The following is a 27916-nucleotide window of genomic DNA, read 5'->3' as shown; positions in this document are numbered from 1 at the left end:
TGATAGTGAATGCAAGAGGAGGACTCAACATGCAGGATGTATGTCACCATGAAAAAAGGGATGATGCAGAAATTAGTTAGCCTAATGTGACTACTTAAGGAAATAACAGCCTATGGGATCAAATGCCAAATAACAGCTTCATGTGTGAGTGTTCAGATAGTAAAGAACTATCATGCTTCAAAGCTCTTTAATTTAAGACACATGTGAGCTAGGTTTTAAGGGTTTTTCTTGTAGTATATGTTTTGTCCCTGATGTGATGAAGTGAGTTCCTTTCTGGTCTTAATAATATGATGTAGCACTTGGGGACAAAGATGATGCCTAAGAGTGATGTACTAGAGGCCAAGATAGAGAGGACTTCCATAGCCACTATGACCTTCCCCTTGGTGCTGTGGTAGACAGGGAGGAAGCTGACCCAGACACTGCAGAACACCAGCATGCTGAAAGCCAGCAACTTGGCTTCATTGAATGTGTCAGGCAGATTCCTGGACAAAAAAGCCATAAGGTAGCTGCCTATAGCCAATGTTCCCAGGTATCCCAGGATGCAGTAGAAGGCAATAGCTGAGCCTTTGTTGCAAAGGATGATGATGTGTCCATGTTCTGAATGAGCATCTTTGTCAATAAATGGAGGAGAGGTTGCCAGCCAGATTCCAGAGAGAACAACTTGCAGTAGGGTGCAGATGGGAATGATGAAATTAGGGGCCCTTGCTATCAGAAGCCAGCTACTCATTCTCCCTGGAGCAGTGATCTTGAAGGCTATAAGTACAGTGAGAGTTTTGGCCAGCACAGTGGAAAGAGCCACAGTGAACAGAAGTCCAAATGTGTTCTGCTGCAGGATACAGGTGACTGTGCTAGGATGGCCAATGTAAAGCAAGGGACAGAGAGAACAGAGGGTCAGAGTGATGAGCAGGATGTAACTGAGATGCCGGTTATTGGCCTTGACAATGGGAGTGTCTCTGTGCTTCAGAAACACCCCAAGAACAACAGCTGTGAGTGAGGAGAAGCCCAGGGATATGAAGCTGAGTATCTTTCCCAAGAGGTCATCATAGGACAGAAATGTCAGATTCTTATGTTGACAGTGTGTCTTCTCTGTATTTGCATAATGAGTTTCTGGACACTTCATACACTGCTCCACATCTGGCAGAAATGCAGGTAATCATGAATGCATACTCATGTTTTCTCTTTTATCCTAAGCCACTTCTATGCTCTGTAACATTGCAATGTTATCTGGACCATATTGCTTTGTTTCAGATATAAATACAGAAAAATTAAACTCCATTTGCCTTCTGCTTCATGCTAACAGAAATTAAATAGCACCAATGCTTTCTCTGTTGTTACTTGTATGGTATCCTCACCTTTACTGACACTGTTGTATTTGCTTTACAAGTTATTAGAGCACTGAACACATTGCATGAACCTAATTTTGCTCTGACATTGCCTCTTCATTAATACATTTCCATTCTTCTTTTTTTTTTTTTTTCGAGACAGGGTTTCTCTGTGTAGCTTTGCGCCTTTCCTGGAACTCGCTTTGGAGAGCAGTCTGGCCTTGAACTCACAGAGATCCGCCTCCCTCTGCCTCCCGAGTGCTTGGATTAAAGGTATGCGCCACCACTGCCCAGCACATCTCCATTCTTAAGAGGGTATGGGACTTCAGTGTGATAGAGAGGATGTCCCTTGAAATCCTTATCTTATAATCCTGTTTTCTTATATATATTCCAAATGCAACTACATTGATGAAGTCCAGAGTATTATCTAAGTTTCCTCATTCTCTGAAGGAATCTGAGTAAATTTAATTTCTCAAATTCTTGCAGCCTTGACACTTTTCTCATAGCTCTGTAAAATAGTATCTATGTAGTGCATTGATACAGAACTGCTCATGTATTCTTATGTCTTTATGGAACAGTGTTTTAACACTGTGTTCCTGATATCTTATCAATTTACTCCTAGATTATGATTTTATGCTTATGGATTTTTCTGCAATATTTTCAATATATTAATAATGTCCATATTTCTATATACATTTTTCTTTGTGATATATATTTAATTCTTTTTATAACATCACATTACCACTCATAATCCTTATATAATATATTCATATCATGATTTTTACCCTTCTCCAACTCCTCCCAGATTCTCCCCATCTCCATGCCCACCCAATTCCACCCCTTTTCTTTCTCTCTTTCTTTAAAAGAGAGAAATAAATAAAATGCCAACAAAATGACAATTAAAATTACTCTCTCACACAGGCACACAATCTACTAAACACAAAGCTGTAAACCAAAGTATAAAGTATAAAGGAAAAGTCCAAAAAGCCCAGAAGAAAATAATAAGAATTGCAGCCTCAAACAGCATCTCCTTCCCTGAGCCCCATATTCTAGCCCACAACTCTGACAGGTTTACTGGAGGCCAGCTCATCCTAGAGACTCCAACCTGCCCCAAATCTCCAGACTGCACTATCTTCCCTGGGCTCAATATATCTGCCCACAACTTCAGCAAAAGACTTTTGCTTTACCAGGGGCCAGACTGGTTCTAGGGACCAAAGCATCCCTTTCTCTGGTATCCATATTCCAGTATGAGATCTGTATAGACAGGCAGTGATGAGGAAATCATGTGGTTGGGTTTAAAGCCAATGAGAATGTAGAACAAAAAGGCAATAAAAAGACAGGACACATGAGAAGGTCTCTCTCTCAGGTGAAGGATGGCAGCGACTTGTAAGCTAAAGGCTATTTGCTAGTGTTCCAATCTTTTGGGCTTTTAACTGTGTATTTGGCTCTCTGTTTCTTATTTAATAAGACCGTTTATAATTTCATCTACACTTATGTGACCCAGTGAAAGTGGTGTAGAGGAAAGTTCATAAGACTAATTGCCTACATGAAAAAGGACAGGAATGTAAGAGTACATCTGAAAGTTTTAGAACAAAACAAAGCAAGAACACCAAAGAGGAGTAGATGGAAAAAATAATCAGGCTGAGGGCTAAAATTAGTGCACAGAAACATAACGATCATTACAAAGAATCAATGAAACAATTGATTTTTGAGAAAATCATCAAGACAGACAAACCTCCATCCAAACTAATTAGAAGGCAAGGAGAGAATACCCAAATTAACATAAGCAGAGATGACAAGTGGGGCACAACAACAGTCAGCAAGGAAGCCCAAAGAAACATTAGGTCATACTTTTAAAACTCATACTCCACAAAACTGGAAAATGTAAAAGAAATGGGTATTTTTCTTGGCAGATACAACTTACCAAAGAAATCAAGATCAATTAAACAATTTAAACAGACCTATAAACCTCAAGGAAATAGAAGCGGCCATTAAAAATCTTTCAACTAAAGAAAGCCAGAGGCCAGATGGCTTTATCAAAGAATTCTCCCAGACCTTTGAAGAAGAGCTAATATCAACACTCCTCCAATTAGTCCACAAAACAGAAACAGAAGGCACATGGGCAAATTAATTTTATGAGGCCATTGTCACCCTGATACTCAAACCACAAAAAGTGTCATCAAAGAAACAGAGTCACAGACTAATTTCCTTTATGAACATAGATGCAAAAATAATAAAATACTTGCAAGCAGAATCCAAGAACATATCAAAAAGATCAAATAGGCTTCATCCCAAAGATTTAGTGATGTTTCAACATATCAAAATCAGTGAATATAGTCACCACACAAACAAACTGAAAGAAAGAAAATAGCATGATCATCTCATTGGATGCTGAAAAATCCTTTGACAAAATTCAACACCCCTTCATGATAAAAGTCTTAGAGAAATTAGGTATACAAGGAACATACTTAATCATTACTAAGGCAATTTACATCCAGCCTATAGCCAATATTAAAGTGAATGGACAGAAACTCAAATAAATTCAATTAAATTCAGGAACAAGACAAGGCTGTCTGCTCTCCTCATATTTATTCAATATAGTACTTGAAATTCTAGCTAGAGCAATAAGACAACAAAAGGAGGTCAAGGTCATAGAAACAGGAAGAAGCAAACTTTTACTATTTTCAGATGATATGATAGTATATATATAAGTGACCCCACAAATTATACCAGGGAACTCCTACAGCTGATAAACATCTTCAGGAATGTGGCAGGATACAAGATTCACTAAAAAAAATCAGTAGCTCTCCTATATACAAATCATCACAAATGGACTGAGAAAGAAATAAGAGCAACACCGCCCTGTACATAGCCATAAACAGTATGAAATTCTTTGGGGTAACACTAACTATGCAAGTGAAAGACCTGTATAAAGAGAAGTTTATGTCTCTGAAGAAAGAAATTGAAGATGTCAGAAAATGGAAAGATCTCCCATGCTCACAGAGAGGAAGGATTAACATAGTAACAATGACAATCTCACCAAAAGCAATCTACAGATTCAATGCAATCCCCATCAAAATACCAACACAATTCCTCACAGACCTGGAAAGAACAATACTCAACATCATTTGGAAAAACAAAAAACCCAGGAGAGCTAAAAGAATCCTGTACAACCAACCCCTTCTAGAGGCATCAGTATCCCTGACATGAAGCTCTACTATATAGCTACAGCAATAAAACAAGCTTGGTATTAGCATAAAAACTGACATGTGGACCAATGGAATCGAACTGAAGACCCTGACATTAGCCCACCCACCTATAAACACATGATTTTTGACAAAGAAGTGAAAACTGTACAATGGAAAAAAGAAAGCATCTTTAACAAATGGTGCTGGCGTAACTGGACATCAACATGTAGAGGGCTGCAAATAGATCCATATCAATTGCCATGCACAAAACTCAAGTCCAAGTGGATCAAAGACCTCAACATAAACCCAGTTACTCTGAACCTGATAAAAGAGGAAGGAGGAAATAGTCTTGAATGTATTGGTACAGGAGACAACTTCCTAATTATAACACCAGTAGCACAGACACTGAGAACAACAATTAATAAATGGCACTCCCTGAAACTGAGAAGCTTCTGTAAGGCAAAGGACACAGTAAACAAGACAAAATGACAGCCTATAGAATGGGAAAATATTTTCACCAATGCCTCATCTGACAGAGGGTTGATATCCAAAATATTTAAAGAACTCAAGAAACTAGACATCAAAATAACAATCTGATTAAAAAATGGGCTATAGAGCCAAATAGCCAAACTAATGGAAACACATGAACTATGAACCAATAGCTGAGGAGCCTCCAACTGGATCAGGCCCTCTAGATAAGTGAACCAGTTGATTAGCTTGAACTGTTTGGAGGCAGTGGGACCAGGACCTGCCTTTAGTGCATGAGCTGGCTGTTTGGAACCTGGGGCTTATGCAGGGACACTTTGCTCAGCCTGGGAGGAGGGGACTGGACCTGCCTGGACTTAATCTACCAGGTTGAGCTGAATCCCTAGGGGAGTCCTTGCCCTGGAGGAGATGGGAATGGGGGGTGGGCTTGGGGGAAGGCAGGAGGAGGGAGAACAGGGGGATCCATGGCTGATATGTAAAATTAAATTAAATTATAAAACAAAAAAAGAAAATTCTCAAAGGATTTCAAATGGCCAATAGACATTTAAGGACATCCTTAATTATCAGGGAGATGGAAATCAAAATGACACTGAGATACAATCTTACACTTGTCAGAATGGCTAAGATCCAAAACACTGAAGACAGCTTATGTTGGAGAGGATGTGGAGTAAGGGGAACACTCCTCTATTGTTGGTGGGAGTGCAAACTGGTACAGCCACTTTGAAAATCAGTATGGCAGTTTCTCAGAAAATTGGGAATCAATCTTCCTCAAGCCCCTGCTATACCACTCTTGGACATATACCCTAGGAATACTCAATCATACCACAAAGGACACATGCTCAACTATGTTCATTATTGGTTATAATCAGAATCTGGAAACAACCTAGATGCCCCTCGACTGAAGAATTGATTAAGAAAATGTGGCACATATACACAATGGAGTGCTATTCAGCAGAGACAAACCATTGATATCATGAAATTTGCAGGCAAATTGATGGAACTAGAAAATATGAACCTGAGTGAGGTAACCCAGACTCATTAGGACAAACATTGTATGTACCCGCTCATAAGTGGATACTAGACATAAAGCAAAGGGTAATCAGGCAACAACCCACAACTCCAGAGAAGCTAACTAACAGGGAAGACCCAAAAAGGGGTGCATGGGCTGCCTTGGGAAGGGGAAATAGATGAGATCTCCATGATTGAACTGGGGATGAGGGGTGGGTAATGGAGGGTAAGGGACAGGGGATGAGAACATAAGGGAACAGGATGGTTGAGCTAGAACAGGGAGGGAGGGGGAATGCAATGAAAGAGATACTATGATAGAGACATCACGGGGATAGAGAGAAACCCAGTGCTAGGGAAGCTGCCAGGAATCCCCAAGGATGACCCCAGCCTGGTCCAATAGCAGTAGTGTAGAGGGTGCCTGAACTGAACTGGCTTGCTCCAGAGATCAGACCGTTGAATACCTTAACTGTCATGACAGAACTTTTCTCCAATGACTGATGGAAGCAGATGCAGAGATCCACAGCCAATCACTAAACAGTGCTCCAGGAGTCCAGTCAAAGAGAGAGAAGAAGGATTCTATGAGCAAGTGCATCAGGATCATGATGGGAAAACATGCAGAGATGACCAAACCAAACTAGAGGGAACTCATGAAAGTTGGATCAATGGCTATGGATCCTACATGGGACTGGAGTAGGCCCTTTGCATGGCAAGACAGTTATGTAGCTTGATATGCTTGGGAGGCCCCCTGGTGGTAGGATCAGAATCCATCTCTGGTGCATGAGCTGGCTTTGTGGACCCCACTACCTATGATGGGAACCACATGCAGCCTTGAGGCAGGGGAAGGGCTTGGATTTGCCTCTAATGAATGTGCCTCCACATGGGAAGAGTGGAGTGTGCATTGGGAGGTGGAGGCTGAGGAGTGGGAGGAAAGAAGAGGGGCATCTTTGATTTGTGTGTAAAATGAATGAAAACATTTCCTTTTTCTTTCTCTTTTTCTTTTTTTGTTTTTGTTTTTGGAGCTGAGGATCGAACCCAGGGCCTTGGCTTGCTAGGCGAGTGCTCTACCACTGAGCTAAATCCCCAACCCAAAAACATTTTCTTAATAAAAAAAAAAAGATGAGGTGCAAATCTAAACAGAATTTTCCATCAAGGAAACAAATATGGCTGAGAAACACTGAAAGAAATGTTCAACATTCTTAGCCATCAGGCAAATACAAATCAAAAATATTTTGAGTTAGCCAGGCAGTGGTGGCACACACCTTTAATCCCAGCACTCAGGAGGCAAAGGCAGGTGGATCTCTGTGACTTCAAGGCCAGCCTGGTCTACAGAGTGTGATCCAGGAAAGTCACAAAGCTGCACAGAGAAACCCTGTCTCAAAAAACCAATAAAAAAAAAAAAGAATTTTTTTTGAGATTCCATCTTGTACCAGTAAGAATGGCTATGATCAATAATACAAGTGACTACTTTTGCTGGTGACGAAGCAGAGCAAAGGGAAGACTCCTCCATTGCTGGTGGGAGTGTAAACTTGTATAGCACTTGGAAATCAATATGGTGATTCCTCAGAAAACCGGGAACTGACCTACCTCATGACCCAGCTATACCACTCTTGAGCATATACCCAGAGGATGCTCCATCCCACCATAAAGATATTTCCTCAACTCTGTTTACAGCAGCATTATTCATAATAGCTAGAAATTGGAAACAATCTAGATACCCCTCAACCAAAGAATGGATAAAGCAATGTGGTACACAATGGGCTATTATTCATCTGTTAGAAAAAAATGACATCATGAAATTTCCTGGTAAATGGATGGAACTAGAAAAAAAATCATCCTTTGTGAAGTAACGCAGTGCCAGAGAGAGAAATATGATATATTCTCACTTATACTTGAATATTAGCTGTTAAGTAGAGGATAATCACGTATAATTCACAGACACAGAGAGGTTAAGTAACAAGAAGGGTTCTAGGGGTGACAAAGGGATCTCCTTGGGAAAGGGAAATATAATAGATTTTTGTGGGTATACTGGGTCAGGTGGGGATGGTAACAGAGTGATCAGGATGGGAGGGAGGGACACAGGGAGAGGGTATGGGAAGATACTATTGGAATAGGTAGATACATAGGGAGCTATGTGGAAATCCAGTGCAGTGGATACTCTCTGGAAGCTAGGAGGGTAACCATTGAGAGGACTCCTAGTAATGGAGGATATGGAGCCTAAACTGGCCATCTTATTTCAGCAGGCTAGGCTCTCATTGGTGGGACTTGGACAACAATCCAGCCAGAAAGCTTTCCAACCACAACTTGTCCTGCCAGCAAGCTGTGTTGGAGCAATGGAGGCCCAGAGCTTGTGGGGGTGGCCAATCAGTGACTGATCTGTATTGAGACCCAAGTCATGAGAAACAGCCCATGCTTGCCTTTGTCTCATTGTCTGCATGTCCAGGAATCTTAATCTGAATGCTCAGAGACCTAGCATAGAACCACACACTGCTGACAAAAAAAAAGAAAGAAAAAAAGAAAAAAAAAAGAAAGAGAGAGAAAGAAAGAAAAAGTCAACGAAATGATTTTTAATCATATTTTGATATACTCATTGACTGGTGCTTAGTCCAGTCTTCATCAGGAAGTCTTACTCTAGCAGCTGATGAGAGCAGATGCAGAGACGCATAGCCACACATTATAGGGAGCTTCGTGAACCACACAGAGAAGGAGGAGAAAGGATTGTAGAAACCAGAAAGTTTGAGATCAACAGGAGAACAGGGCCCAAAGGATCACATGCACAGGGCTCATAGGGGCTCACAGAGACTGAAGCAGGAATCATTTTACACACCAATCAATAATCCCTGTCTTCCTTCTAATGTGTTGCCTGGTCCAGCCATGATATGAGGCTTTATGCTAGGTCTAATTGCATTTGTTTTGTCATGTTCAGTTGATATCACTGGGAGGCCTGTCAGTGGATCTGGTGAAGAATGTGAGGTAGTGAGGGTGGTTAGGTGGAGGGAAGGGATGGGAGAAAGTGGTTGGGACAAATTGTATAATATATGGAATTTTCATAAAATTGAAATAAAGTAAAAAAAATAAAACTATGATAGGCACTATGGGTGTAAGGGAGCAAACTGTGGTGCTTTGAATGAGAATGTCCCTCCTTACATCACGTATTTGTAACCTTTGTCCCCAGGGGGTGGAGCTATTTGGAAAGGATTAGGAGATGTGGACCTTTTGAGAGAGGCCTGTTGCTGTGGAAAGGTTTTAAGGATCTTGTTGTTCACAGTGTGGCTTCTCTGTCTCCTACTTGGGGATCAGTCTGTAAAGTCCCAACTGTTCCTGTTGTCATGCTGTCTTGGTTAAATTTCTATTGCTATGAAGACGCATCATAACCAAGACAACTAATAAAAGAAGGAATTCACCTTGCAGGCTCACAGTTCCAGATGGAGAACATGGCAAGCTGCAGGCAGGAAGGAATGGAGCTGGAAAACTAGCTGAGAGCTTACACCTGATCTATACCCATGACGCAGAGATGAGAGAGAGCGAGAGCGAGGGAGAAAGAATGAGAATGAAGCAGACTTTTCACAGCTCCATTCCCAGTGTAAATGACAATCCTCACATCTCCGAATCCTTCCAAAACAGTTCCACAGCTGTAGACCAAGTATTCAAACATATGAGCCTATGGGGACCATTCTCATTTAAACTGCCACACACGCCTCTGTTCTGCCTTCATGAACTCTAACAGTCCGAAACTGTAACCCAATGAAAGGTCTTCTTTTATCAGATGCGGGGTCATGGTGCCTTTTTATAGCAATAGAAAACAAACAGAGACAAAGTGCATGGTGACATGAAGCATACTGCTCTGGTGTGAGAAGGTAGTTTTCTGTAGACAGACATTTCCACAATTGTTCAGGCACACAAAGCAGGTATGGATTTCAATGTGAAGAGTGTGTTATTTCAGTGGGAAAAATGAACTGTAACCTGTGGTTTTCTAACAGTTGGAAGGAAGAGGATTGTCTTCACTGAAGTGAGTTCACTTACAGATATTTTTCATTTGTTTGGATATTGCAGCTGTGGACAACTGTGAATGTTTTCTACATGACTGACATACCTGTCTCATTGGAAATCTCATTCTCTGGGCATTGCTTGCAGTCAAAGCAACAGTAAGCCTCACCCTCTCGGTGGGTTTTCATAAATCCAGGATGACAGCTCTCACTGCATACAGACTGAGGAATCTGAGAATAATAACATGAATGTTAGCAAATACCCATGTTTTATGGAATCTCTAGTAGAGTGTTTTTGAATATAGAACTGTTAGTTTATTTATGTTAGTATTTTTAAATGCAGAATGTTGAAGTTTTTATTGCTAAAGTGCATCATCACAGACCCATGTGGTAAATGTTTGACCCTAATAACATTGCTTTATTGGAAAATTGTTCAAAGATTATGAGGTGAGGCATAAAAGTAAGAATTTAGGTCCTTTGTAGCATGTCTTGGTGACATAATAGCTACAAAACTATTGTTTCTTGACTCCTGTATAGAAAGGCAAATAAGTTTTTTTCTTCCATGATAAGGGTTCATCTTGTCTTCCATGGTAGAGAGTCATCTTAGAACCACTGTGTAAACCAATCTGGCAGAAATTATTGTGTAAAATTTTCTAGATTAGTTTACTTGAGGTAAACAAACAAACAAACAAACAAACAAAAAACAAAAAAACCCCATAAACCACTTCTTTAAAATGGGTGGCCCCAATTTATTGGCCCTGGTTGTCTAGTGAAATAAAAGGAAGAAATGATGATAACAGCAGAGTTCAGCTATGTGCATCCTGACTGTTGATGCAATGTGAATATCTACCTCTATCACCTAAAAACATGGCTTCCTGCAGTGAGTGAATATATTCTCAAACTGTGAGCCAGGAAGAGTCTCCCATACTGTTTGTTAAGTAGCCTTTTTGCAACAGCAAAACAAATAACTAACACATCTACATATTCCCATCATGCTCTTCTATCTTGACAGGGCTTAGAAGCAAAAGGCCAACTGACCAATGACTGAAACCTTACAAGATGGGATCAAACTAAGTCTTTTGTTAGGTGATTTGTGAAAATGATGGAAATCATCCTGAAAAAGATACTTGTATATATGTTAGAAAAAGATAAGATGGGGCTGGAGAGATGGCTCAGAGGTTAAGAGCACTGACTGCTCTTCCAGAGGTCCTGAGTTCAATTCCCAGCAACCACATGGTGGCTCACAACCACCTGTAATGAGATTTAGTTCCCTCTTTGGCCTGCAGTCAAACATGCTGTATACATAATAAATAAATAAATCTTTAAAAAAAGTTAAAAAAATGAGAAGATTGGAAAATAGCTCATTCAGCAAAATTAGGTATGAAGACAATGTTTTATATTGGTCATTATGTGTCTATAAATGGACTCTGTGTGAGCAGTGAAGGGTCATGACACACAGGAATATATATATATTTTTTGAAATTTATATAGGTCAAATTACTCAAGTAAGATGCAACCCACCTCTGTTAATCCTGTTGCCCACTGTATCATGTGATAAGATAAGGACAATTCCTGGCCCTCTGGAACATTTGGAGAAAATGTTCCTACTTTTGCATTTATCCCAAGACCTTTTGGGAAATTCCAAAAATTGAGAATGTCATATTCTGCTTGAGATTTCATTTTCCAATCCAGGACCATCTGGTCTCCAGCATGATTGATGAGTTGTGTGTTCTTTAGAAAAGGGTGAAGCTAAAAGAGATACATGCTTTATGCTACATAACTTCAGAGAAATATAACAGAGGCAGAATCAGGGAGCATCTCTTCTTGATTTTAATCCCTATTGTGACAAGCACCTTTAATATAGGTACCACTAGTATCAAACAAATGATACTCAACTGCTGTGGGATGTTCTGTATGTCAAATGTGTTGATCTGATTGGTTAAAATAAATAAAGTGCTGATTGGCCAGTAGCCAGGCAGGAAGGATAGGGTAGGCAGGACAAGGAGGAGGAGACTTCTGGAAAATGAAGGCTGAGGCAGGGAGATACTGCCAGCCGCCGCCATGACAAGAAAGAAATAAGGTACTGGTAAGCCACGAGCCACTTGGCAAAGTATAGATTAATAGAAATGGGCTAAATATAAGAGTAAGAGCTAGACAATGGTAGGCCTGAGCTAATGGCCAAGCAGTTTAAATAATATAAATGTCTGTATGTTTATTTTACAAGTGGATTGTTGGACTAACAGGGCTTGGTGGCACCTGGAGAAAAGCTCTTCAACTACACTCAACAGTATTGGAAACATCATTATACTTGTAATATATTCCAATCAGTTCCTTTAGAAAACATAGAACCCAGAACTCCTAAATTATAAATATGAATGAAAAAACTCTCATCTTCTTAGAAAATATATTCATACCTGGGTTGGGGAGAAGGCTCTGAGGTGAAGAGCACTGTCTTGTCTTCCAGAGGACCCTGGTTCAATTCCCAACACCCACATAGTAGCTCACAACTGCCTATAACTCCAGTTCAAGGGGACCCTACCCCCTCACACAGACATGTATGTAGGCAAAACACTAATGTTCACAAAATGAAAAAATAAAATAGAAAGAGGAAGTGTAGTCATACCCAATTAAGTTTTGAAAATATTTAGAGTTTCACTATGTAAAAATAAATGATTTTATGAGTGTTCATTTATGTAACATAACCGTTTTAGAAGTCTTCATGTCCGTTGTGACAATTCTTTGTCTTTGTCTTTACTGTTATGTGAAATCTCCGAGGTAAATGAACTTTTTATATTGAAAAATTTACCCTACAAATATTGCACAAACCTTTGTAATACAACTACATATCGACTTAAAACAGACTCCTTGTAAGTCTCTCTTGCAGCTTTTTAACAAAATAATCTAATGTATTACTTAGTTTTAGGGTATTTATCAACTCTTGGGGTGGCATATTGTTGATGATATAATACTACAGAAAGGCTGTTACCTGCCAGGGGAAGAATACCATCTCTTTTCCTTTTCCAAGAGTTTGAAATTGTACTTGATGGAGAGTCATTTCATGTAGACTGTGGGCCACAGCATACACTGCATTGTACACATTGTAACTCTCTTCACTCATGGCCATGTCAAATATGTTCCCTGGCAAGAATTCCAAGGAGGCATTAGGCAGACAGTTATCCACAATTTTACAGTCTTCTCCAAAAAATGAGCAATTGAAGAATGAGTGCCACAATACATGAAGATAAATGTCTTGTGGGTATTTGTAAGGATTGGCTGTCTGGATAAAATCTGTAAAATTATTGATCTCCTCATTGTGGTGTGAAAAAATAAGGGCACCATGCAATGCATCTAACAGGAAATAGTTATCAAATGTGGAATGATCCCAGTGTGAGTTCAGGACCCAGACTTTCCATGTGACTAACTTCTGCATAATATTTACTATTAAGCTTAATAGGGAATCAGTGTCCCCATAAATAATAATCACATTTGCTGATGATTCCAGGATCTGCACCTGATTTTTCCAGGGTGTGGTCAGAAATGAACCCCTGATGGTTAGCATCATTTCCACAAATGCTATGCAGACTCCATTTTTCCCCAGTTCACTTCTCAAATCTGACAGAATCTGGGCACCTATGTGATCATCTATGATGAACAGCCCCACCCAGTTCCAGTGGAAATGAAGCATCAAAGATACAATGCCAAGTGTCAGATATGTGTCCTTGGGGGCCACCTGGTATAGGGAAGAAAACCGTCCTTCTTCACTGAGGGTGGTATCAAAAGGCCCAAAACTTAGCTGTAGGGAGAAACAGTCAGAAAGAAGAACATTGTCATGAAATTTAACTCAATCCTACAGCAATGGTTTGAAGCCTTTAGATCAATACTGCTTTGAAGTTCAAATCCATATATCTATGGGTTTATCAGAAAAGTACAATGATGTTCTTCTGTCAGCTCAGCAGCTGCACATGAATCTACTGATATTTTAAGTGCTGTCTGCAGTCCCATAGTGCCAACAGCTACTCAGATTTCAGCCTGGAGGGACTTCCAGTCCCAAGGCCTGGGTACTAAGTATAGGCCTGGCTGCTAAGTATAGGTTTAAACTAAGTCTGAATTTTTTTTATTTATCAACAAATACTCAGAAGTCAGATGTGAGGGTGAAAACCTGTCATGTCAGAGAGGATGAGAAGCAACCAGTTGACCTTCTTTTTTGCCAGAGACCCAGCAATAGACATGTCTCTTCATTCATCCCAAACCTAAAAGAAAGCACCAGACTCCTAGTCCCACATTACCCCTTCCTGTGTGTCTATCTGCATTCCTGGATCATCCAGACTCTCTATGGCTAATTCCAGTCACCTAGTTTCTCTTCACCCCCTAAACTAAGGTTTTTTTTTTAGATTTATTCATTTATTATGTATACAGTATTCTATCTGCACATATTCCTGCAGTCCAGAAGAGGGCACCAAATCTCATTACAGATGATTGTGAGCCACCATGTGGTTGCTGGGAATTGAACTCAGGACCTTTGGAAGAGCAAGCAGTGCTCTTAACTTCTGAGCCATCTCTCCAGCCTTAAGGTTGTTTTTTAAATTAAACACAAACACAATCTTAGGGTTAACATTATGACTGAATATCCCTTGACAGTACAGACAATATTTAGAGGTTCAATAGGGTGGTGTGCCTGCTCCACCCTTCCTTCCCCTTATCTCTATTCTAAGCTACAAAAAATACATATGTATCATCAACTATGTCTGCCTATTTCCCTATCCATGAAGAGCTACTCATTTCCCCCTTTCCCACACAGACAGCTGAAATACCATCAAGTAGAGCTGACATCATGTCATAGTCCATCACCTTCTCTCACCTGTGGAAATTTGTAAAGATCCAGCAGTGTCCCTAAGTATTCAATTATTGCCCATGATGGTCCTGTAAGTACAGCAGCTGACATGCTCTCTCTTGAACATCTGTAGTTAGGGAGGGCATAACCAGTACCTGAAAACAAGCCAAAGAGATTGACCAGAGTGCGCCTCTGACCATGGCAGACATTTTGGACCTCGAATCCCAGGGATGTATTAGGTAAAATATATGGATTGCTGTTGATCTTCTCAATTGCAAACATCATGGCCAAAATACATTGGTAGTTCCTCAACTTAAACCTGCAGAGAAGGCAGAACAATATTTAGGAGGAAGATTCATACCACACAACAAATTATATATGTGCAAGCTTAGTGCACTGGCTTTTACCCAAATCCATGTTTAAATATATTTTCAGTATTTACTGGAATTAGAATGGGAGTATTATTTGCTTTTTAAATGTTTTTAATTGAAAATAGACTTTTTGATGAAATATTTTCTAATTATAGTTTCCCTTCCACCATCTCCTTCCACATTCTCTCCTCTTTCCCTCCCACTCAAATCTAGGCTTCTTCTTCTCTCTCTTATTAGAAAACAATCAAATATCTAAAATATAATAAATTAAAATGAAAACAAACAAGCCAGAATTGGACAAAACAAACAAACAAATATAAGAAAAAGAGCCAAAGAACCAGGACAAGACAAACATAGATGTAGAGTCACATGTGTTTTCATACACAGAAAATCATAAAAACAAAACATTAGATACCATAATTATATATAAAAGCCATGTAAGGTTGAATAAATTAACCTCCCAAATTGCCATTGAGTTACTATTTTTGTTTTCCATCTACTATTGAGCGTGGGGCCTGCCTTTAAGAATTGTTTGTATACCCAGGGTGACTCCCTTGGAGGAAACTAATTTTTGTATTATTTGTAACTGGGTTCTAGATGGAGGTTTGAGACAACTTGCAGTTGGCTTCTGAATTAAAGATGAGGGCTTGTGTCCACTTCCCCTCTCAGTGCTGGCAACCCATCTGTCTTAGTGGTGTAGGTCCTGTGCATCCTTCCCGGTCTCTTGAGTTCATGTGTGTATCAATCCTGCTATGTTTAGAAGGTCTTGTTTCCTCAGTGTCTTTGACTTTCTCTGACTCTTATAATCTTTCCATTTCCTCTTCTTTTGGGTTCCCTGACCCTGAGGGAAGGGACTTTAAGAGGACATCCCATTTAGAAGTGAGTGTTCCAATGATCTATTAATATGGCAGAATATACTTAGGAGACATTTTATTGCTATATTTCTTTAGCAAAACAATATTATTTGATTTCCCCCTGGGTCCATGGTCTGTCTAGTCTCAGGTTCTTGACAATCTGAGAGGTGTTGGGTACCATCTCTCAGAGTGAACCTAAAATCCAATCAGATATCGGTTGCTTAGTCCTACAAGTTTTGTGGCATTTTGCACCAGCATATCTTGCAAGGAGACTACCACTGTAGATTGGAGGGTCTATAGTTATATTGGTGTTTACATTTCTCCTTTGGTTGCATGCAGGGTCCCTTCCATGAACACTAGTTCATTGGAATAAAGGCTCTAGGTAGGCAACGAACTTCTCCATGCTCAAGGAGTCCTGTAGTGTTGTCTTCAGTAATGGGGCTTTACCATCAATTTGTGGAGAGCATCCAATAGCTTTGGCAGTATCCTGGGTTGTTTGGGCATTTTCATGGCCCTGTTTTGCTAACAACTCAATTAACCCTTCTGCAAACTGGATGTTTTGCTTGGTGGTAAGAAATATCTCACTGTCTTCCCTGTTATTTGGTGATTCCATTGAGATTTCTCTCATATGTGTGTGTTTTAAGAAGTTTCTTCTGTATTAAGTTTCAATATGGCTTAGGAGGCTCTTTGTTTTATTTTTTAGGACTATGTAAAACCCTGAATGTGAACCTCCCAATAACTTGAGCTCTAAGAGAGTAACGTAAGATTTAGTTGCTTTATATCAGTGATGAATGCTCTCTATGAGTTAGGACAAGGTCTTCAAATCTCCTCAAATTCAACTTTCAATCTTCACAACCACAAAAAAATCAGATGTTTCTTGATCAAGCTATCAGTTACTAAGAAAGTGCCTAATTCAAGAACATCCAGGCCATTCAACCTGTCTGAACAGCAGTGGATATTTCTATAACCATTTGTTTTTATATGTGAATTGTGTGATACATGTATATATTTCTCTGTGGTGTGTGTGCATGCACATGATGCTGGACAGAGAAAACTTCAAAGAGGAGTTATCTTCCATGGTATTTAAGAATAGGTCTGTTTGTGGCACATAAACTTGTGGGATTTCTCCTCCTTCTGCAGCTCATTTCTCCAAAAGCAACAGGTTTACACATCTGCACTGCGATGTCCCCCGCCTCTGTTTTTGCTTTTGTGATCTGCAAAAGTAAACTCAGTTGCTATATTTGCAATGCAAACTTGTTACCTTTTGACCTGTCTACTCAGTCTCTTAATATTAGTCACCAGTGAGGAAATAACTCGCACTCTGTAACAACCAATTTTTCACACGTGAAAGAATATTATGTCATTTCACAAAAATATAATATGCAGAAATGTTTGCTTTATTAAAGATGTGTTTTATAAATCATTGTTTGGTTTGTGTTCCAAAGTTCAGTCCTATGTTGACATGCTTTTAGTGATTCATATGCATGCGATGTTATCTTCTTCTTGTTGCTGGGTTGTACAGCAAAGGAGAAGAATAACACTTTCAGCTCACATGATAAGAAAGCAGGCTATATTCTGCAGGTACTTATTGCCTCCTAAACTTTCACCAGGAGATGATTTTGGACCTTACTCCATTTAACCAGAGGATTACTGATTTTATGCAGTTTAGTCTGTTTATATGGTGGATTACATTAATTGATTCAGAGGTGTTGAACCACTCATGCATGTCTTGGATGAGGCCAACATGATTATGGTGTATAATTATTTTTGTGTGTTCTTGAGTTCAGTTTTCAAGCATTTTATTTGTGCCTATGTTCATAAGGGATTGTCCTATAATTTTTCTTTGTTTTTAGTAGGGTCTTTGTATGTTTTTTAAATCAGGGTAATACCACATTCCCATGTAAATGTTCTTTCTTTTTCTGTTTTGTATAATAATTTGAGATGTATTAGTGTCAGCTCTTCTATGAAGGTCTGGTAGAATTCTGCACTGACTCTATCTGACTTAAGCTTTTTTTTCTAATTGGGGTATTTTAATTATTGTTTAAATTTCACTGTATGTTATAGGCCAATTTGAAATATTAACTTGATTTATATTTAACATTGGTATGTCATATGTGTATCTAAAGTTCATTTATTTCTTTAAAATATTCTAATTTAGAGGAATATATATTTTTAAGCACATCCTTATGATTCCCTGGATTTTCTCAGTGTCTCTTTTAATGTCTCTTTTCCATCTCTAATTTTATTAATTTGAATTCTCTACCTTTTTCTTTTGTTAATTTGGCTAACATGTCAATCTTAGTATTGGTTTTATTCATTCTTTGTATTGAATTTTTCATTTCCAGTTTATTAATTTTTGCCCTGATTTTGATGAACTCTTCCCATTTACCTTTATGAGTGTTGGCCGTTTTCCTATTTTTAAAGTTTTCAGTTATCTCATAAATTCATTAATTTGTGATCTCTTAAATTTTCTGACATGGATTCACTGTTCCATAAACTTTCCTCTTATAACAGCTTTCATTATGTTCCATAGGTTTTGGTATGTTATGATTTCATTTCTATTTAATACTAGTAATGTCAATTTCCTTCTTGGTTTCTCCCTTCAAACAATTTTGGTACTATTTTGTGTAACTTAGCATCCATGAATTTGTGTTCTTTCTTTTCTGTTTTTTATATCCTGGTAGTTCATGGTGGTTTGATAGAGTGCAGGATGTGATTTAAATTTTCCTGTACATTAGAGACTTGCTTTTATCCAATTATGTAGTTTATTTTAGAGAAAATCTTATGAAATGCAGAGAAGAATTTATATTCTTTAGTTTTGGTTGGAAAATTCTCTAGATATGTGTTGTCTGTTTGATTTTGCAGAAATCCAAATATAAAGGAATACAAAAGAATCTTCCTATGTTATAAAAGAATAGTGGTAGTTAATGTACAGAATCAAGAAAGGACATGGAAAGCTACAAAGAGAAAACTCAAGTCATATTCAAAGAGGGACCCATCAGAATAGCAACAAATTCTTTCAGTAGAGACTAGAAAGACAGAAGGGATTGGGCTATTATTCTACAAGTTATAGAACAGCACCAGTGCTCTTCCAGACTACCATACCCAGCAAAAACTATCAATCACTATGAAAGAGAAAGGTGAACTTTTCATGATAAAAAGAGGTTGAACAAAATTATGAGCACTAAACCAATTTTGTAGAGGGTAAATGAAAGAGTTGTTAGGTCTGAAACAAAGTATAAACATATTCAAGATTGCACAGGGAACAATAAACAATTCCAGAATTTGTTTCTAAATAATAAATCTGAATAATAAACCTCTAATAGAACAACAACAACAACAGAAAACCAAACAAAATGCCAGGAATTAATATACACCATTCAATAATATCTTTTAATATTTATGGTCTCATAATGTTAATTAAGAGACAAGATATAGATATTGAACCATAAATTAATACACAAGTTTTTGTTGTTTCCAAGCAACACAATTCACAATCATAAACAGACCCCAAGTTAGGGTTCAAGGATTGAGAAAAGGGTTCCAATAAAATATAACTGAAAATTAAGCATGCTGGAAAGAATAGGGATACAAGGAACATACTTCAACATAATAAAGTCAAATTATAGCAAGCCTAGAGCCAACATCAAATTAAATATAGAGAAACTTGAGTGAAGACCACTAAAATCAGAAACAAGAAGGGCTGTGTGCTCTCTTCATATCTATTCAACATAGTGCTTGAAATTCCAGCTGTAGCAATAAGAAAACCAAAGGAGATCAAGGGGATAGAAATTTGAAAGGAGGAATTCAAAGTATCACTATTCAAAGATGATATCATATTATACATAAGTGAGCCCCAAAATTCTACAAGGGAACTCCTACAGCTGATAAAAAACCTTCAGCAATGTGGCTGGATACAAGATTATCTAAAAAAATCAGTAGCTTTCCTATATACAAGGACAAATGGACTGAGAAAAAAAAGGGGAAGAACGCCTTCACAACAGCCACAGATAATATAAAACAACTTGGGTAAGTCGAACCAAGCAACAGAGCCATAGAATTATATGATCAAAAACTTTTGGACAATTGAGTTTTAATGAAGAATCCAGAAAGACAATGAAAAAAGGAAATGAAAAAGAAAGCATGTTGAATAAATGGTGCTGGTCTAACTAGATGTGTGCTTGTAGAATAATTCAAATTGTTCCACATTTATGACCCTGTATAAAATTCAAGTCCAAGTGAATCAAAGACATCAAAATAAAATTAGATACATTGAACCTAACAGAAGAAAAGGTAGGAAGTAGCCTTGAACGCATTAGCACAGGAGATGACTTTCTGAACAGAACATCAATAGCTAGTCTTGGCACTAAGATCAACAATTAATAAATGGGACCTCATGGAATCGAAAAGCCTCTGTAATGCAAAGAACACCATCAATGGGACAAAATATCAACCAACAGAATGGAAAAGTGTTTTTTTTTTTTTTTTTTTTTTTTTTTTTTTTTTTTTTTTAACCAACTCTACTTTAGATAATGGGCTAATATGCAAAATGTATGGAGATCTCAAGAAACTAGACAACAACAAAACAAATAATTCAATTAAAAAGTGGGGTACAGAGCTAAACTGATAATTCCCAAAAGAAGAACCCAAAATGGCCAAGAAACACTTAAAGAACGTTCAACATACTCAGCTATCTGGGAAATGCAAATAAAAAAGACTTTGAGATTTCGTCTTGCACCATCAGAATGGCTAAGATCAATAACACAAGTGACAACTCATGCTGGTAAGAATGTGGAGGAAGGACAACACTCCTCCATTGCTGGCAAGAGTGTAAACATGTACAGTAGCTATGGAAATCAATATGGTAGTTTCTTAGAAAACTGACAATTGACCTAACTTAACACCCAGCTATACCACTCTTGGGTGTGTACCCAAAGGACGCTCTATCCTACCACAAGGATACTTGCTCAGCTATGTTCATTGTGCCTTTATTCCCAATAGCCAGAAGCTGAAAACAATCTAGTTGCCCTTCAACCAAAGAATGGATAAAGAAAATTTGGTATATATTTATGCAGTGGAGTATTATTCAGCTGTTAGAATAAAAAGCGACCTCATGAAATTTGCAGGCAAATGGATGGAACTAGAAAAAAGAATCCTTTTTAAGACAGGTAACATGGACCCCAAAAAGAACAACATGATTGTACTCACTTATAGGTGGATATTAGTTGTTAAGCAAATGGTAATCATGCTACAGTCCCACAAACCAGAAGCTTAAAATAATAGCTAGAGCTTTAAGTGGACACATGATCTCTTCAGGGAAGGGGAAATTGAAACTGATATTTTATTGGAGTGGATAAGGAGTGGGGAGTTGGGTTGGGCATCTGAACAGGAGGATCAGGTTGGGGAAGATATGAAGGAAAAAGTACTGGGAGAGTAACTGGAATGGGGTACATTGTGGAAGCAACCTTAGTCCAGTAGATGCTCCCTGGATTTATTGAAGGTACCTGGGGGATTCCTAGTAATTTAGGAGGACATGGTAATGAACTATCCAGTCTTCAGAACCAGGTAAGCTTTCCAGTGCTTGTGACTGCGGACACCAACACCGCCACAAAACCTTCCCCCTACCCAATTTAATCCTGCCCTTCAAGACATCCTAGGTTCAGTGGAGATTCAGAATTTGATGTGACTGAACAAACTAATGACTTGGTCCAATTTGAGCCTGAAGCCATAGAGGGGAACTGAAACTATCAAGATGACTATGAACTGGTAGCTGGATAGCCCAGAGATCTATGATAAATAAACTGTCAGTATAATGATTCTTAGTGATATTCTCCTATACTCATAGATGGTGCCCAGTCCAATTGTCATCAGAAATTTCTTCACTGTCAGCTAATGGGAGCAGATGCAGAGATACATAGCTAAACATTAGGCAGAGTTAGTGCCCAGTTGGAGATCTCCATTGGGTCCCTCATCTTGGAGCTTGGAGACCTCCATGGAAGAGTGGAAGGAAGAATTTCGGGATCCAAAGGGGTCAAGAACGCCAGGAAAACAGTTTGACAGAGTCAACTAAGCAAGACTCACAGAGGCTCACAGAAACTGATGCAGCCACAACAAAGCTTGTATGTGTCTGTACTAGGTGCTCTGCATACATATAACAATTGTTAGCTTGCTGTTTTTGTGGGACCCCTAACAGTGGGAGTGGGGTTGACTTTGACTCTTTCATTTGCTCTGGGACTCTTTTCCTCATACTGTGTTGCCTCTCCCAGCCACAACATGAGGGTTTGTGTTTAGTCTTATTGTATCTTGTTATGTCCTGTTGGGATGATATCCATGGGAGGCCTGCTCTCTTCTGAATGGGAATGGAGGAGGAGTGGATCTGGGGGAGAGGGAAAGCAGGGAACTGGGAGGAATGCAGGGAAAGAAAACTGCAGTCAGGATGTACTGAAAACAAAACAAAACAAAAATCAGACCATCCCCACAAATCTAAGCAGGCACAATTATCTTAAAATGTGACAAAACAGACATCCAACAAAACGTATTCAGAAGAGGCAGTGAAGTGTCCTTTCTACTCACTAAAGGAAAAATCCAACAACAGGGTATAACAATGCTAATCAAATAGACATCAAATACAGGAGTCCCCAACTTCTCTAATGAAACAGTCTTAGATTTAAAATAACAGATCAACCTTAGGACAGAGATGGCGGGTTTGTTCAATACCCCAATTTCAATAAGAGACAGGTAACATGGAAAAAAGTAAATAGAGATATTCTGAAGTTAAATGACATCATAACTCTACATTTAACACACCCTGTTCACTTGCAATGCTCTAGATAGATGATTTTTACAGAATGTACTTTTTGTCCACCATCCACACTGTACCCTTCAATAACCCACTCACAAGAAACAATACTTTCAAAATGTCTTCAAAATATGAGCATTCTGGCCAAGAAACCTCCTATTTTCTGCCAACCAATGGGATAATGAGGCTCAATATTTTGAGCAGACAATTTTAATTAAAATACATTATTTTAAAAGCTTTTTCACATCTACAGAGATCATATGATACTAATAAGGACTCCTTTATATTTATATGCACTATGAACACAACAATGCAAAACTGAATGGGATGATGGTTCTCCAACTCATTGTGAGCACACAGGCTTAGAGCTTGACATTTTGTTGTCCTGGGAACCAAGATACAAACACATTGTGGGCAACTCAAGAGGAATATATATCCTCACCAAATATTATGTGCGAATTTTCACTAAAAGTTATTTCCAAACTATATTGTTTTACTAGTTCTACTTGTAAAGTAAGAGAATCTAAAAAGATGTTTCTAGAAGAATACTCATTATATTTATTTAATGTTCTAGAATTTCTCTGTAGACTATGCTTGCTTTGAAAACAGGTTCACCTGTCTGTGCCTTACAAATGCTCAGATTAAAGGCATGAACCACAATTATGGCCATTGAGATGCTTGGTTCTGATAGCATATGACTTGTACTTAACTGGACAATTAATATGATTAAATTTGAAAAGGAGGACATGTTACATTCCATGGTTCAATTGCTGCACATTTTCAAATATGATGAATAATCATCCTATACCCCATAAACAGATACTGATGTCATGATAATAAATGGACATGTATAAATATTATTGATAACTATCACAATGCAAAACTTAAAGAAATTACTGCACATAGTTTTAAAACATGCATGAAATCTGTGCTATTTCTGAAAAATACAGTTTTGATAACTGGTACATATGCCTTGCACAACTAAAAGTTTGTGTTAATTTACACCTTCAGTATGACATAGTGTAAATATTTAAAATAAATGTTACATTGTAGAAATATCTTCAAGTAACCAGTAAGCAGACATTTATGCCCTTTCATTTGGAAAAACTAAAAAAGGAAAATATCCATAGAAAAACAGAAAAAAAATCTTAAAATATGAGTTTTCATATTTTTCTAAAACAAATTGTTTCAAGTTATTAATATACAAATGCACACCTAGCTAATGCAATGCAACGTGGACATAGTAAGTAAACTTTATTTTTAAGTTAGTGTTAAGGAAAAGCACTCTCATACACAGTGAGAAAGTGCCATCATTACTTTGCAGGGAAATTAACCACTATGCATCAAAGATTCTGTAGTGTGCATCAACATATGCTTATGTAGATTAATCTGCTTTAATATGGTAGTCATATTTTGCAGCTAATAGACATTAATTTACCATCTCCCTAATATTGAGAATTAATTAAAATTGAATAAAATTAGAACACACAAATTTAGTGTGATAGAAATTAATGCTAGCTGCAAAACTTCTAGCCTTTTGTAGTCATGGTAATTATGATAAATATATTTATGCATCTACAATGAAGAAATTTAACTGGAAAAAGTCACAAAAATTCCTCTTCCACATTACAGACATAGTTTCCCAACCTATATAAAAGATTTCATCAAAAGCATGAAATTATTGTGAGCCTTGATTTGTATATGCTTGCATGTGCTTCATTCTCTATGAAAAGTGAAATTTAAAAATGGGTTGCCTAAATCAAATAGGTTAATTGCTTATAGCTTTATAAGTTTATTTTAGTTTCTTTCTGACTTTGTAAGATATCAAATCACATTGACACAGCACCCTCTTCTTGTACATATTAGACAAGCCAGCCACAGGAGCTCATGTAGTTGCAATTGTAATCTTTGCAGGCATGGGGCTGCTGTAGAACCTGAAGAGGGACTCAGGTTGATGTACAGTGGTGCCTGAGTTGCTGGTAATGGAGAGCAGAGAAGAAGAGGAGGAACAGGGAGGAACAGGAACACCATCTGCTGTAAAGCAGAGGAGTCTCCTGCTATCATGCAAGGTCAAATGTTTGGTAGAGCATTCAATGCTGAAACGTTACTTGAAGTAAGCAATGATCCCTGGAATTTTGCAAAAAAAGGTAAAATTAAGAACAGTGGTCAATGTACCAGGCAGTCATTTCCTTCTCACATAGCCTGCTCCGACCTCAAGACCCCTGAAGCTGCCTAAGATCCTCCTCACCCCTCTGCAAACACTAATCTCCATGACTGGTGGACTCCAATGACCTCAGACAAGAAATCTGTCCCTGCCAGTCAGTAACTTCTGTCCTTCTATATCCAACAATTCCAAGGAAGACCTAATCTAATTTACAGAGCTTCTATGAAAAGAAGCTCACCTTTCTTGGCAGCACTTTTCAATCTAGGAACCCAATAAAGCTTGTAGCAATCACTCCATCAATGTGTCACATTATCTCCACACTCCTTGAGGAGGAATAAAAAGTATCTGAATTAAAGTTGCCATCTCCCTTTCTTGGTCGAGGTCACTATTCTCCTCCTATTTTAGGTTCCCACACTTTTAGTTTGTCATCCTAACTATATGTTACTCCATCCATAGTCTTTAGCCAATACCCCTTAGAGTCTCAAGTTTTATACAATGTCTATGGAATATCATCAGAAACTGAATTATTCATCATGGCCAATTTAAGTCCAGTGTGTTGATACACATCATACCATGTGCTATAGTTGACCACACATCCGGCACAATTTATTCAAGCCTAAAAAGCTTCCCCGGGCTGCAGGTTCTTTTCCATGAGCTGCATAATTGCCTAAAGCCAATCCTGGGTGATCAATCATCTCTGTATAATTTCCTGTGAAATTTACTTCACAGAAATCACCATTGATCTAAGAAACACAGAACATGAAGATCAGATAGAAGAAAAAGAATAGTATTACAAGAAATATTTATTTGGACATGACATGTGCACGCCATAAAGCATGGCCCTGGGACACGTAGGCATTTCTGCTTTGACCCTCTAGAGGCACGTTAAGGAGAATATCCAGAGGGGAACACACGGAGGGTTGATGGCCCACAATCTTGGGTCCTATTTTCTCCAGTCTCTGCTGGCAGCACATCAGGCATCTTATATGCCATTCCGGGCAGTTCTGTCATTTAAAGATTCAACTAGTCGTACCACATTCAAGTTTCCTAATCAAATGGCAATTTAAACTTAGAGTCCACAGAAATTTGATCACTTGGGTATTGGATTTCCTCTTTTAAACCTGTTTTTTATAATGATGGTAAAATGTGTTTCCTCTGGCCCTGCAGAGGGGGTGAAGGGAACTTACAGGAAATTCCCTAAAACTATACTTTCCTTAGAACTTTCAACACCTTTTCTGCAATAAACCAAGGCAGCTCAGCAATTTGCATTCATTTTAGTTAGACAACATTTTGTTCCATAATTCATTCAATCAAACAAACGAACAAACAAACAAAAAACAGAAAAAGGCTAGAATTCTTTATAACTTGACAAGCCCTGGAGACAGTAAACTCCTCCACAGAATATTTTATTTACATGCCAGTTTTTAAATTTTCAAAGCTACCTTTGGTATGGGATTCCAGACTAAACCTACACAATATCCTTTATGTCAAATGATGTTTCACACTTGAATACTTTTCCTCTACCACTGCTGAACTGAAGACTTACTCCATAGCCATATTTCAGCAGACACAGTAATGTCACATGGACAACAATCCATCATTCCAATATTTGTTTCAGGTGGTGTTCCACTCATTGCCTCCAACCTGATCCTGAACATGTATTTCCATGTTGGCTTTGTTGAGTTAAGACTTGAGGGAAAGCTGCACTTCTCATTTTCTGATACTTATTATATAGTTACCTCCAGCTAGGAGCGTGTCAGCCTGGGATAAAATATACCTTACACCTTTTAAATCCTAACTTATTGGTTGTTTCTCTTTAGCAGGACTGAAGTTACTCAAGCAGACTTGTCTGACACTATGTCTTAATCTTGCATCTTTGAGAATGCCCAGAAACATCTCTCAGAGGCCTTATCACAGTCAATGTATGCACAGAAACACATTCATAACAATGAACAAATACACATTGGATATATTATATATGCAGCAAACAGGTAAACATGGTAAGCAAACAAACAGTACAAATATTAAAAGTCAGATACAAGAATCTGAGAGAGATGATGGCATTTCTAAAGCAGAGAGTAGGTCCCAGTGTCTAATTCTGACATTTCTACTCCCAAATCTTAAGCAGCAAACAGAGTCAATATTTGTCACACCAGCAACACTCAAGGAAATTACTGGCCACTAATTTTAGTGACATCATCCATTATCACAGAAGCATCTAGACTTCTAGAATCCCCTTCTGTCAATCCTCTCGTATATAATATATAAACTTTCTTTTTCAGAGCTAGCATTGCAAACATCCAAATCCAGAGGAGTTACAGGCAATGTAGAGAATATGGAAGAAATTCCCAGGGTCTACTGAAGAAAAGAGGAGATGGGAATGGAGGGTGGGCTGGGGGGAGGGTGGGGAGGTGGGAGGAGGGAGGACAGGGAAATCCATGGTTGATATATAAAATTAAATTAAATTATAAAAAAATAAGACACAAAAAAGGGAAAAGAATAAAACCCAAATTCCTTCTTCCCTTTTGAAAATACCAGATGAGTCACTAGGAAGACAGCGCATTGGAAACATATAGAAATGGAAGAGTGGGAACTTCTTAATGGGTAAAGAGGGAAAAACAATGTTTGAATCTCTATTCCCCTAGGGCTTGTGAATGTCAAACCTTGAAAAAGAATAATTAATTAAAGCACTTACTCAACTGTAAAATCTCTGTTAAATTTAGTCATTCTCCAGTCAATTGTTTTGTTGAGTGGGTAGACAGCATAAGCAGGGAAAAGTCCAACAATCACCACATTTCCTTCACCAGTTAAATGGTAATTCATTCTGACTAAACACCCAGTATTTCTGTAGGAGTACATAAGAATAGGAAGCTGCAGAAAGCAAGAGATAAAAATCCAAGCGAGCAGCAT

General features: G+C 38.3%; 1 protein-coding gene across 1 annotated transcript; it reads right to left on the bottom strand.

The window, feature by feature from the left end:
• Positions 1-208: 208 nt before the first annotated feature.
• LOC118575340 (vomeronasal type-2 receptor 116-like) lies at positions 209-27916 on the bottom strand. Its single transcript, XM_036175923.1, has 6 exons — positions 27702-27916; positions 14846-15137; positions 12974-13780; positions 11509-11736; positions 10095-10218; positions 209-1134 (listed from the first exon to the last, which is right to left on the bottom strand). The coding sequence occupies exons 1-6, from the start codon at positions 27914-27916 to the stop codon at positions 209-211; spliced, it is 2592 nt and encodes an 863-aa protein (XP_036031816.1).

Source organism: Onychomys torridus, unplaced genomic scaffold, assembly GCF_903995425.1.
Source record: "Onychomys torridus unplaced genomic scaffold, mOncTor1.1, whole genome shotgun sequence".
Taxonomy (NCBI): domain Eukaryota; kingdom Metazoa; phylum Chordata; class Mammalia; order Rodentia; family Cricetidae; genus Onychomys; species Onychomys torridus.
This window is presented reverse-complemented; position numbering and strand designations above follow the sequence as displayed.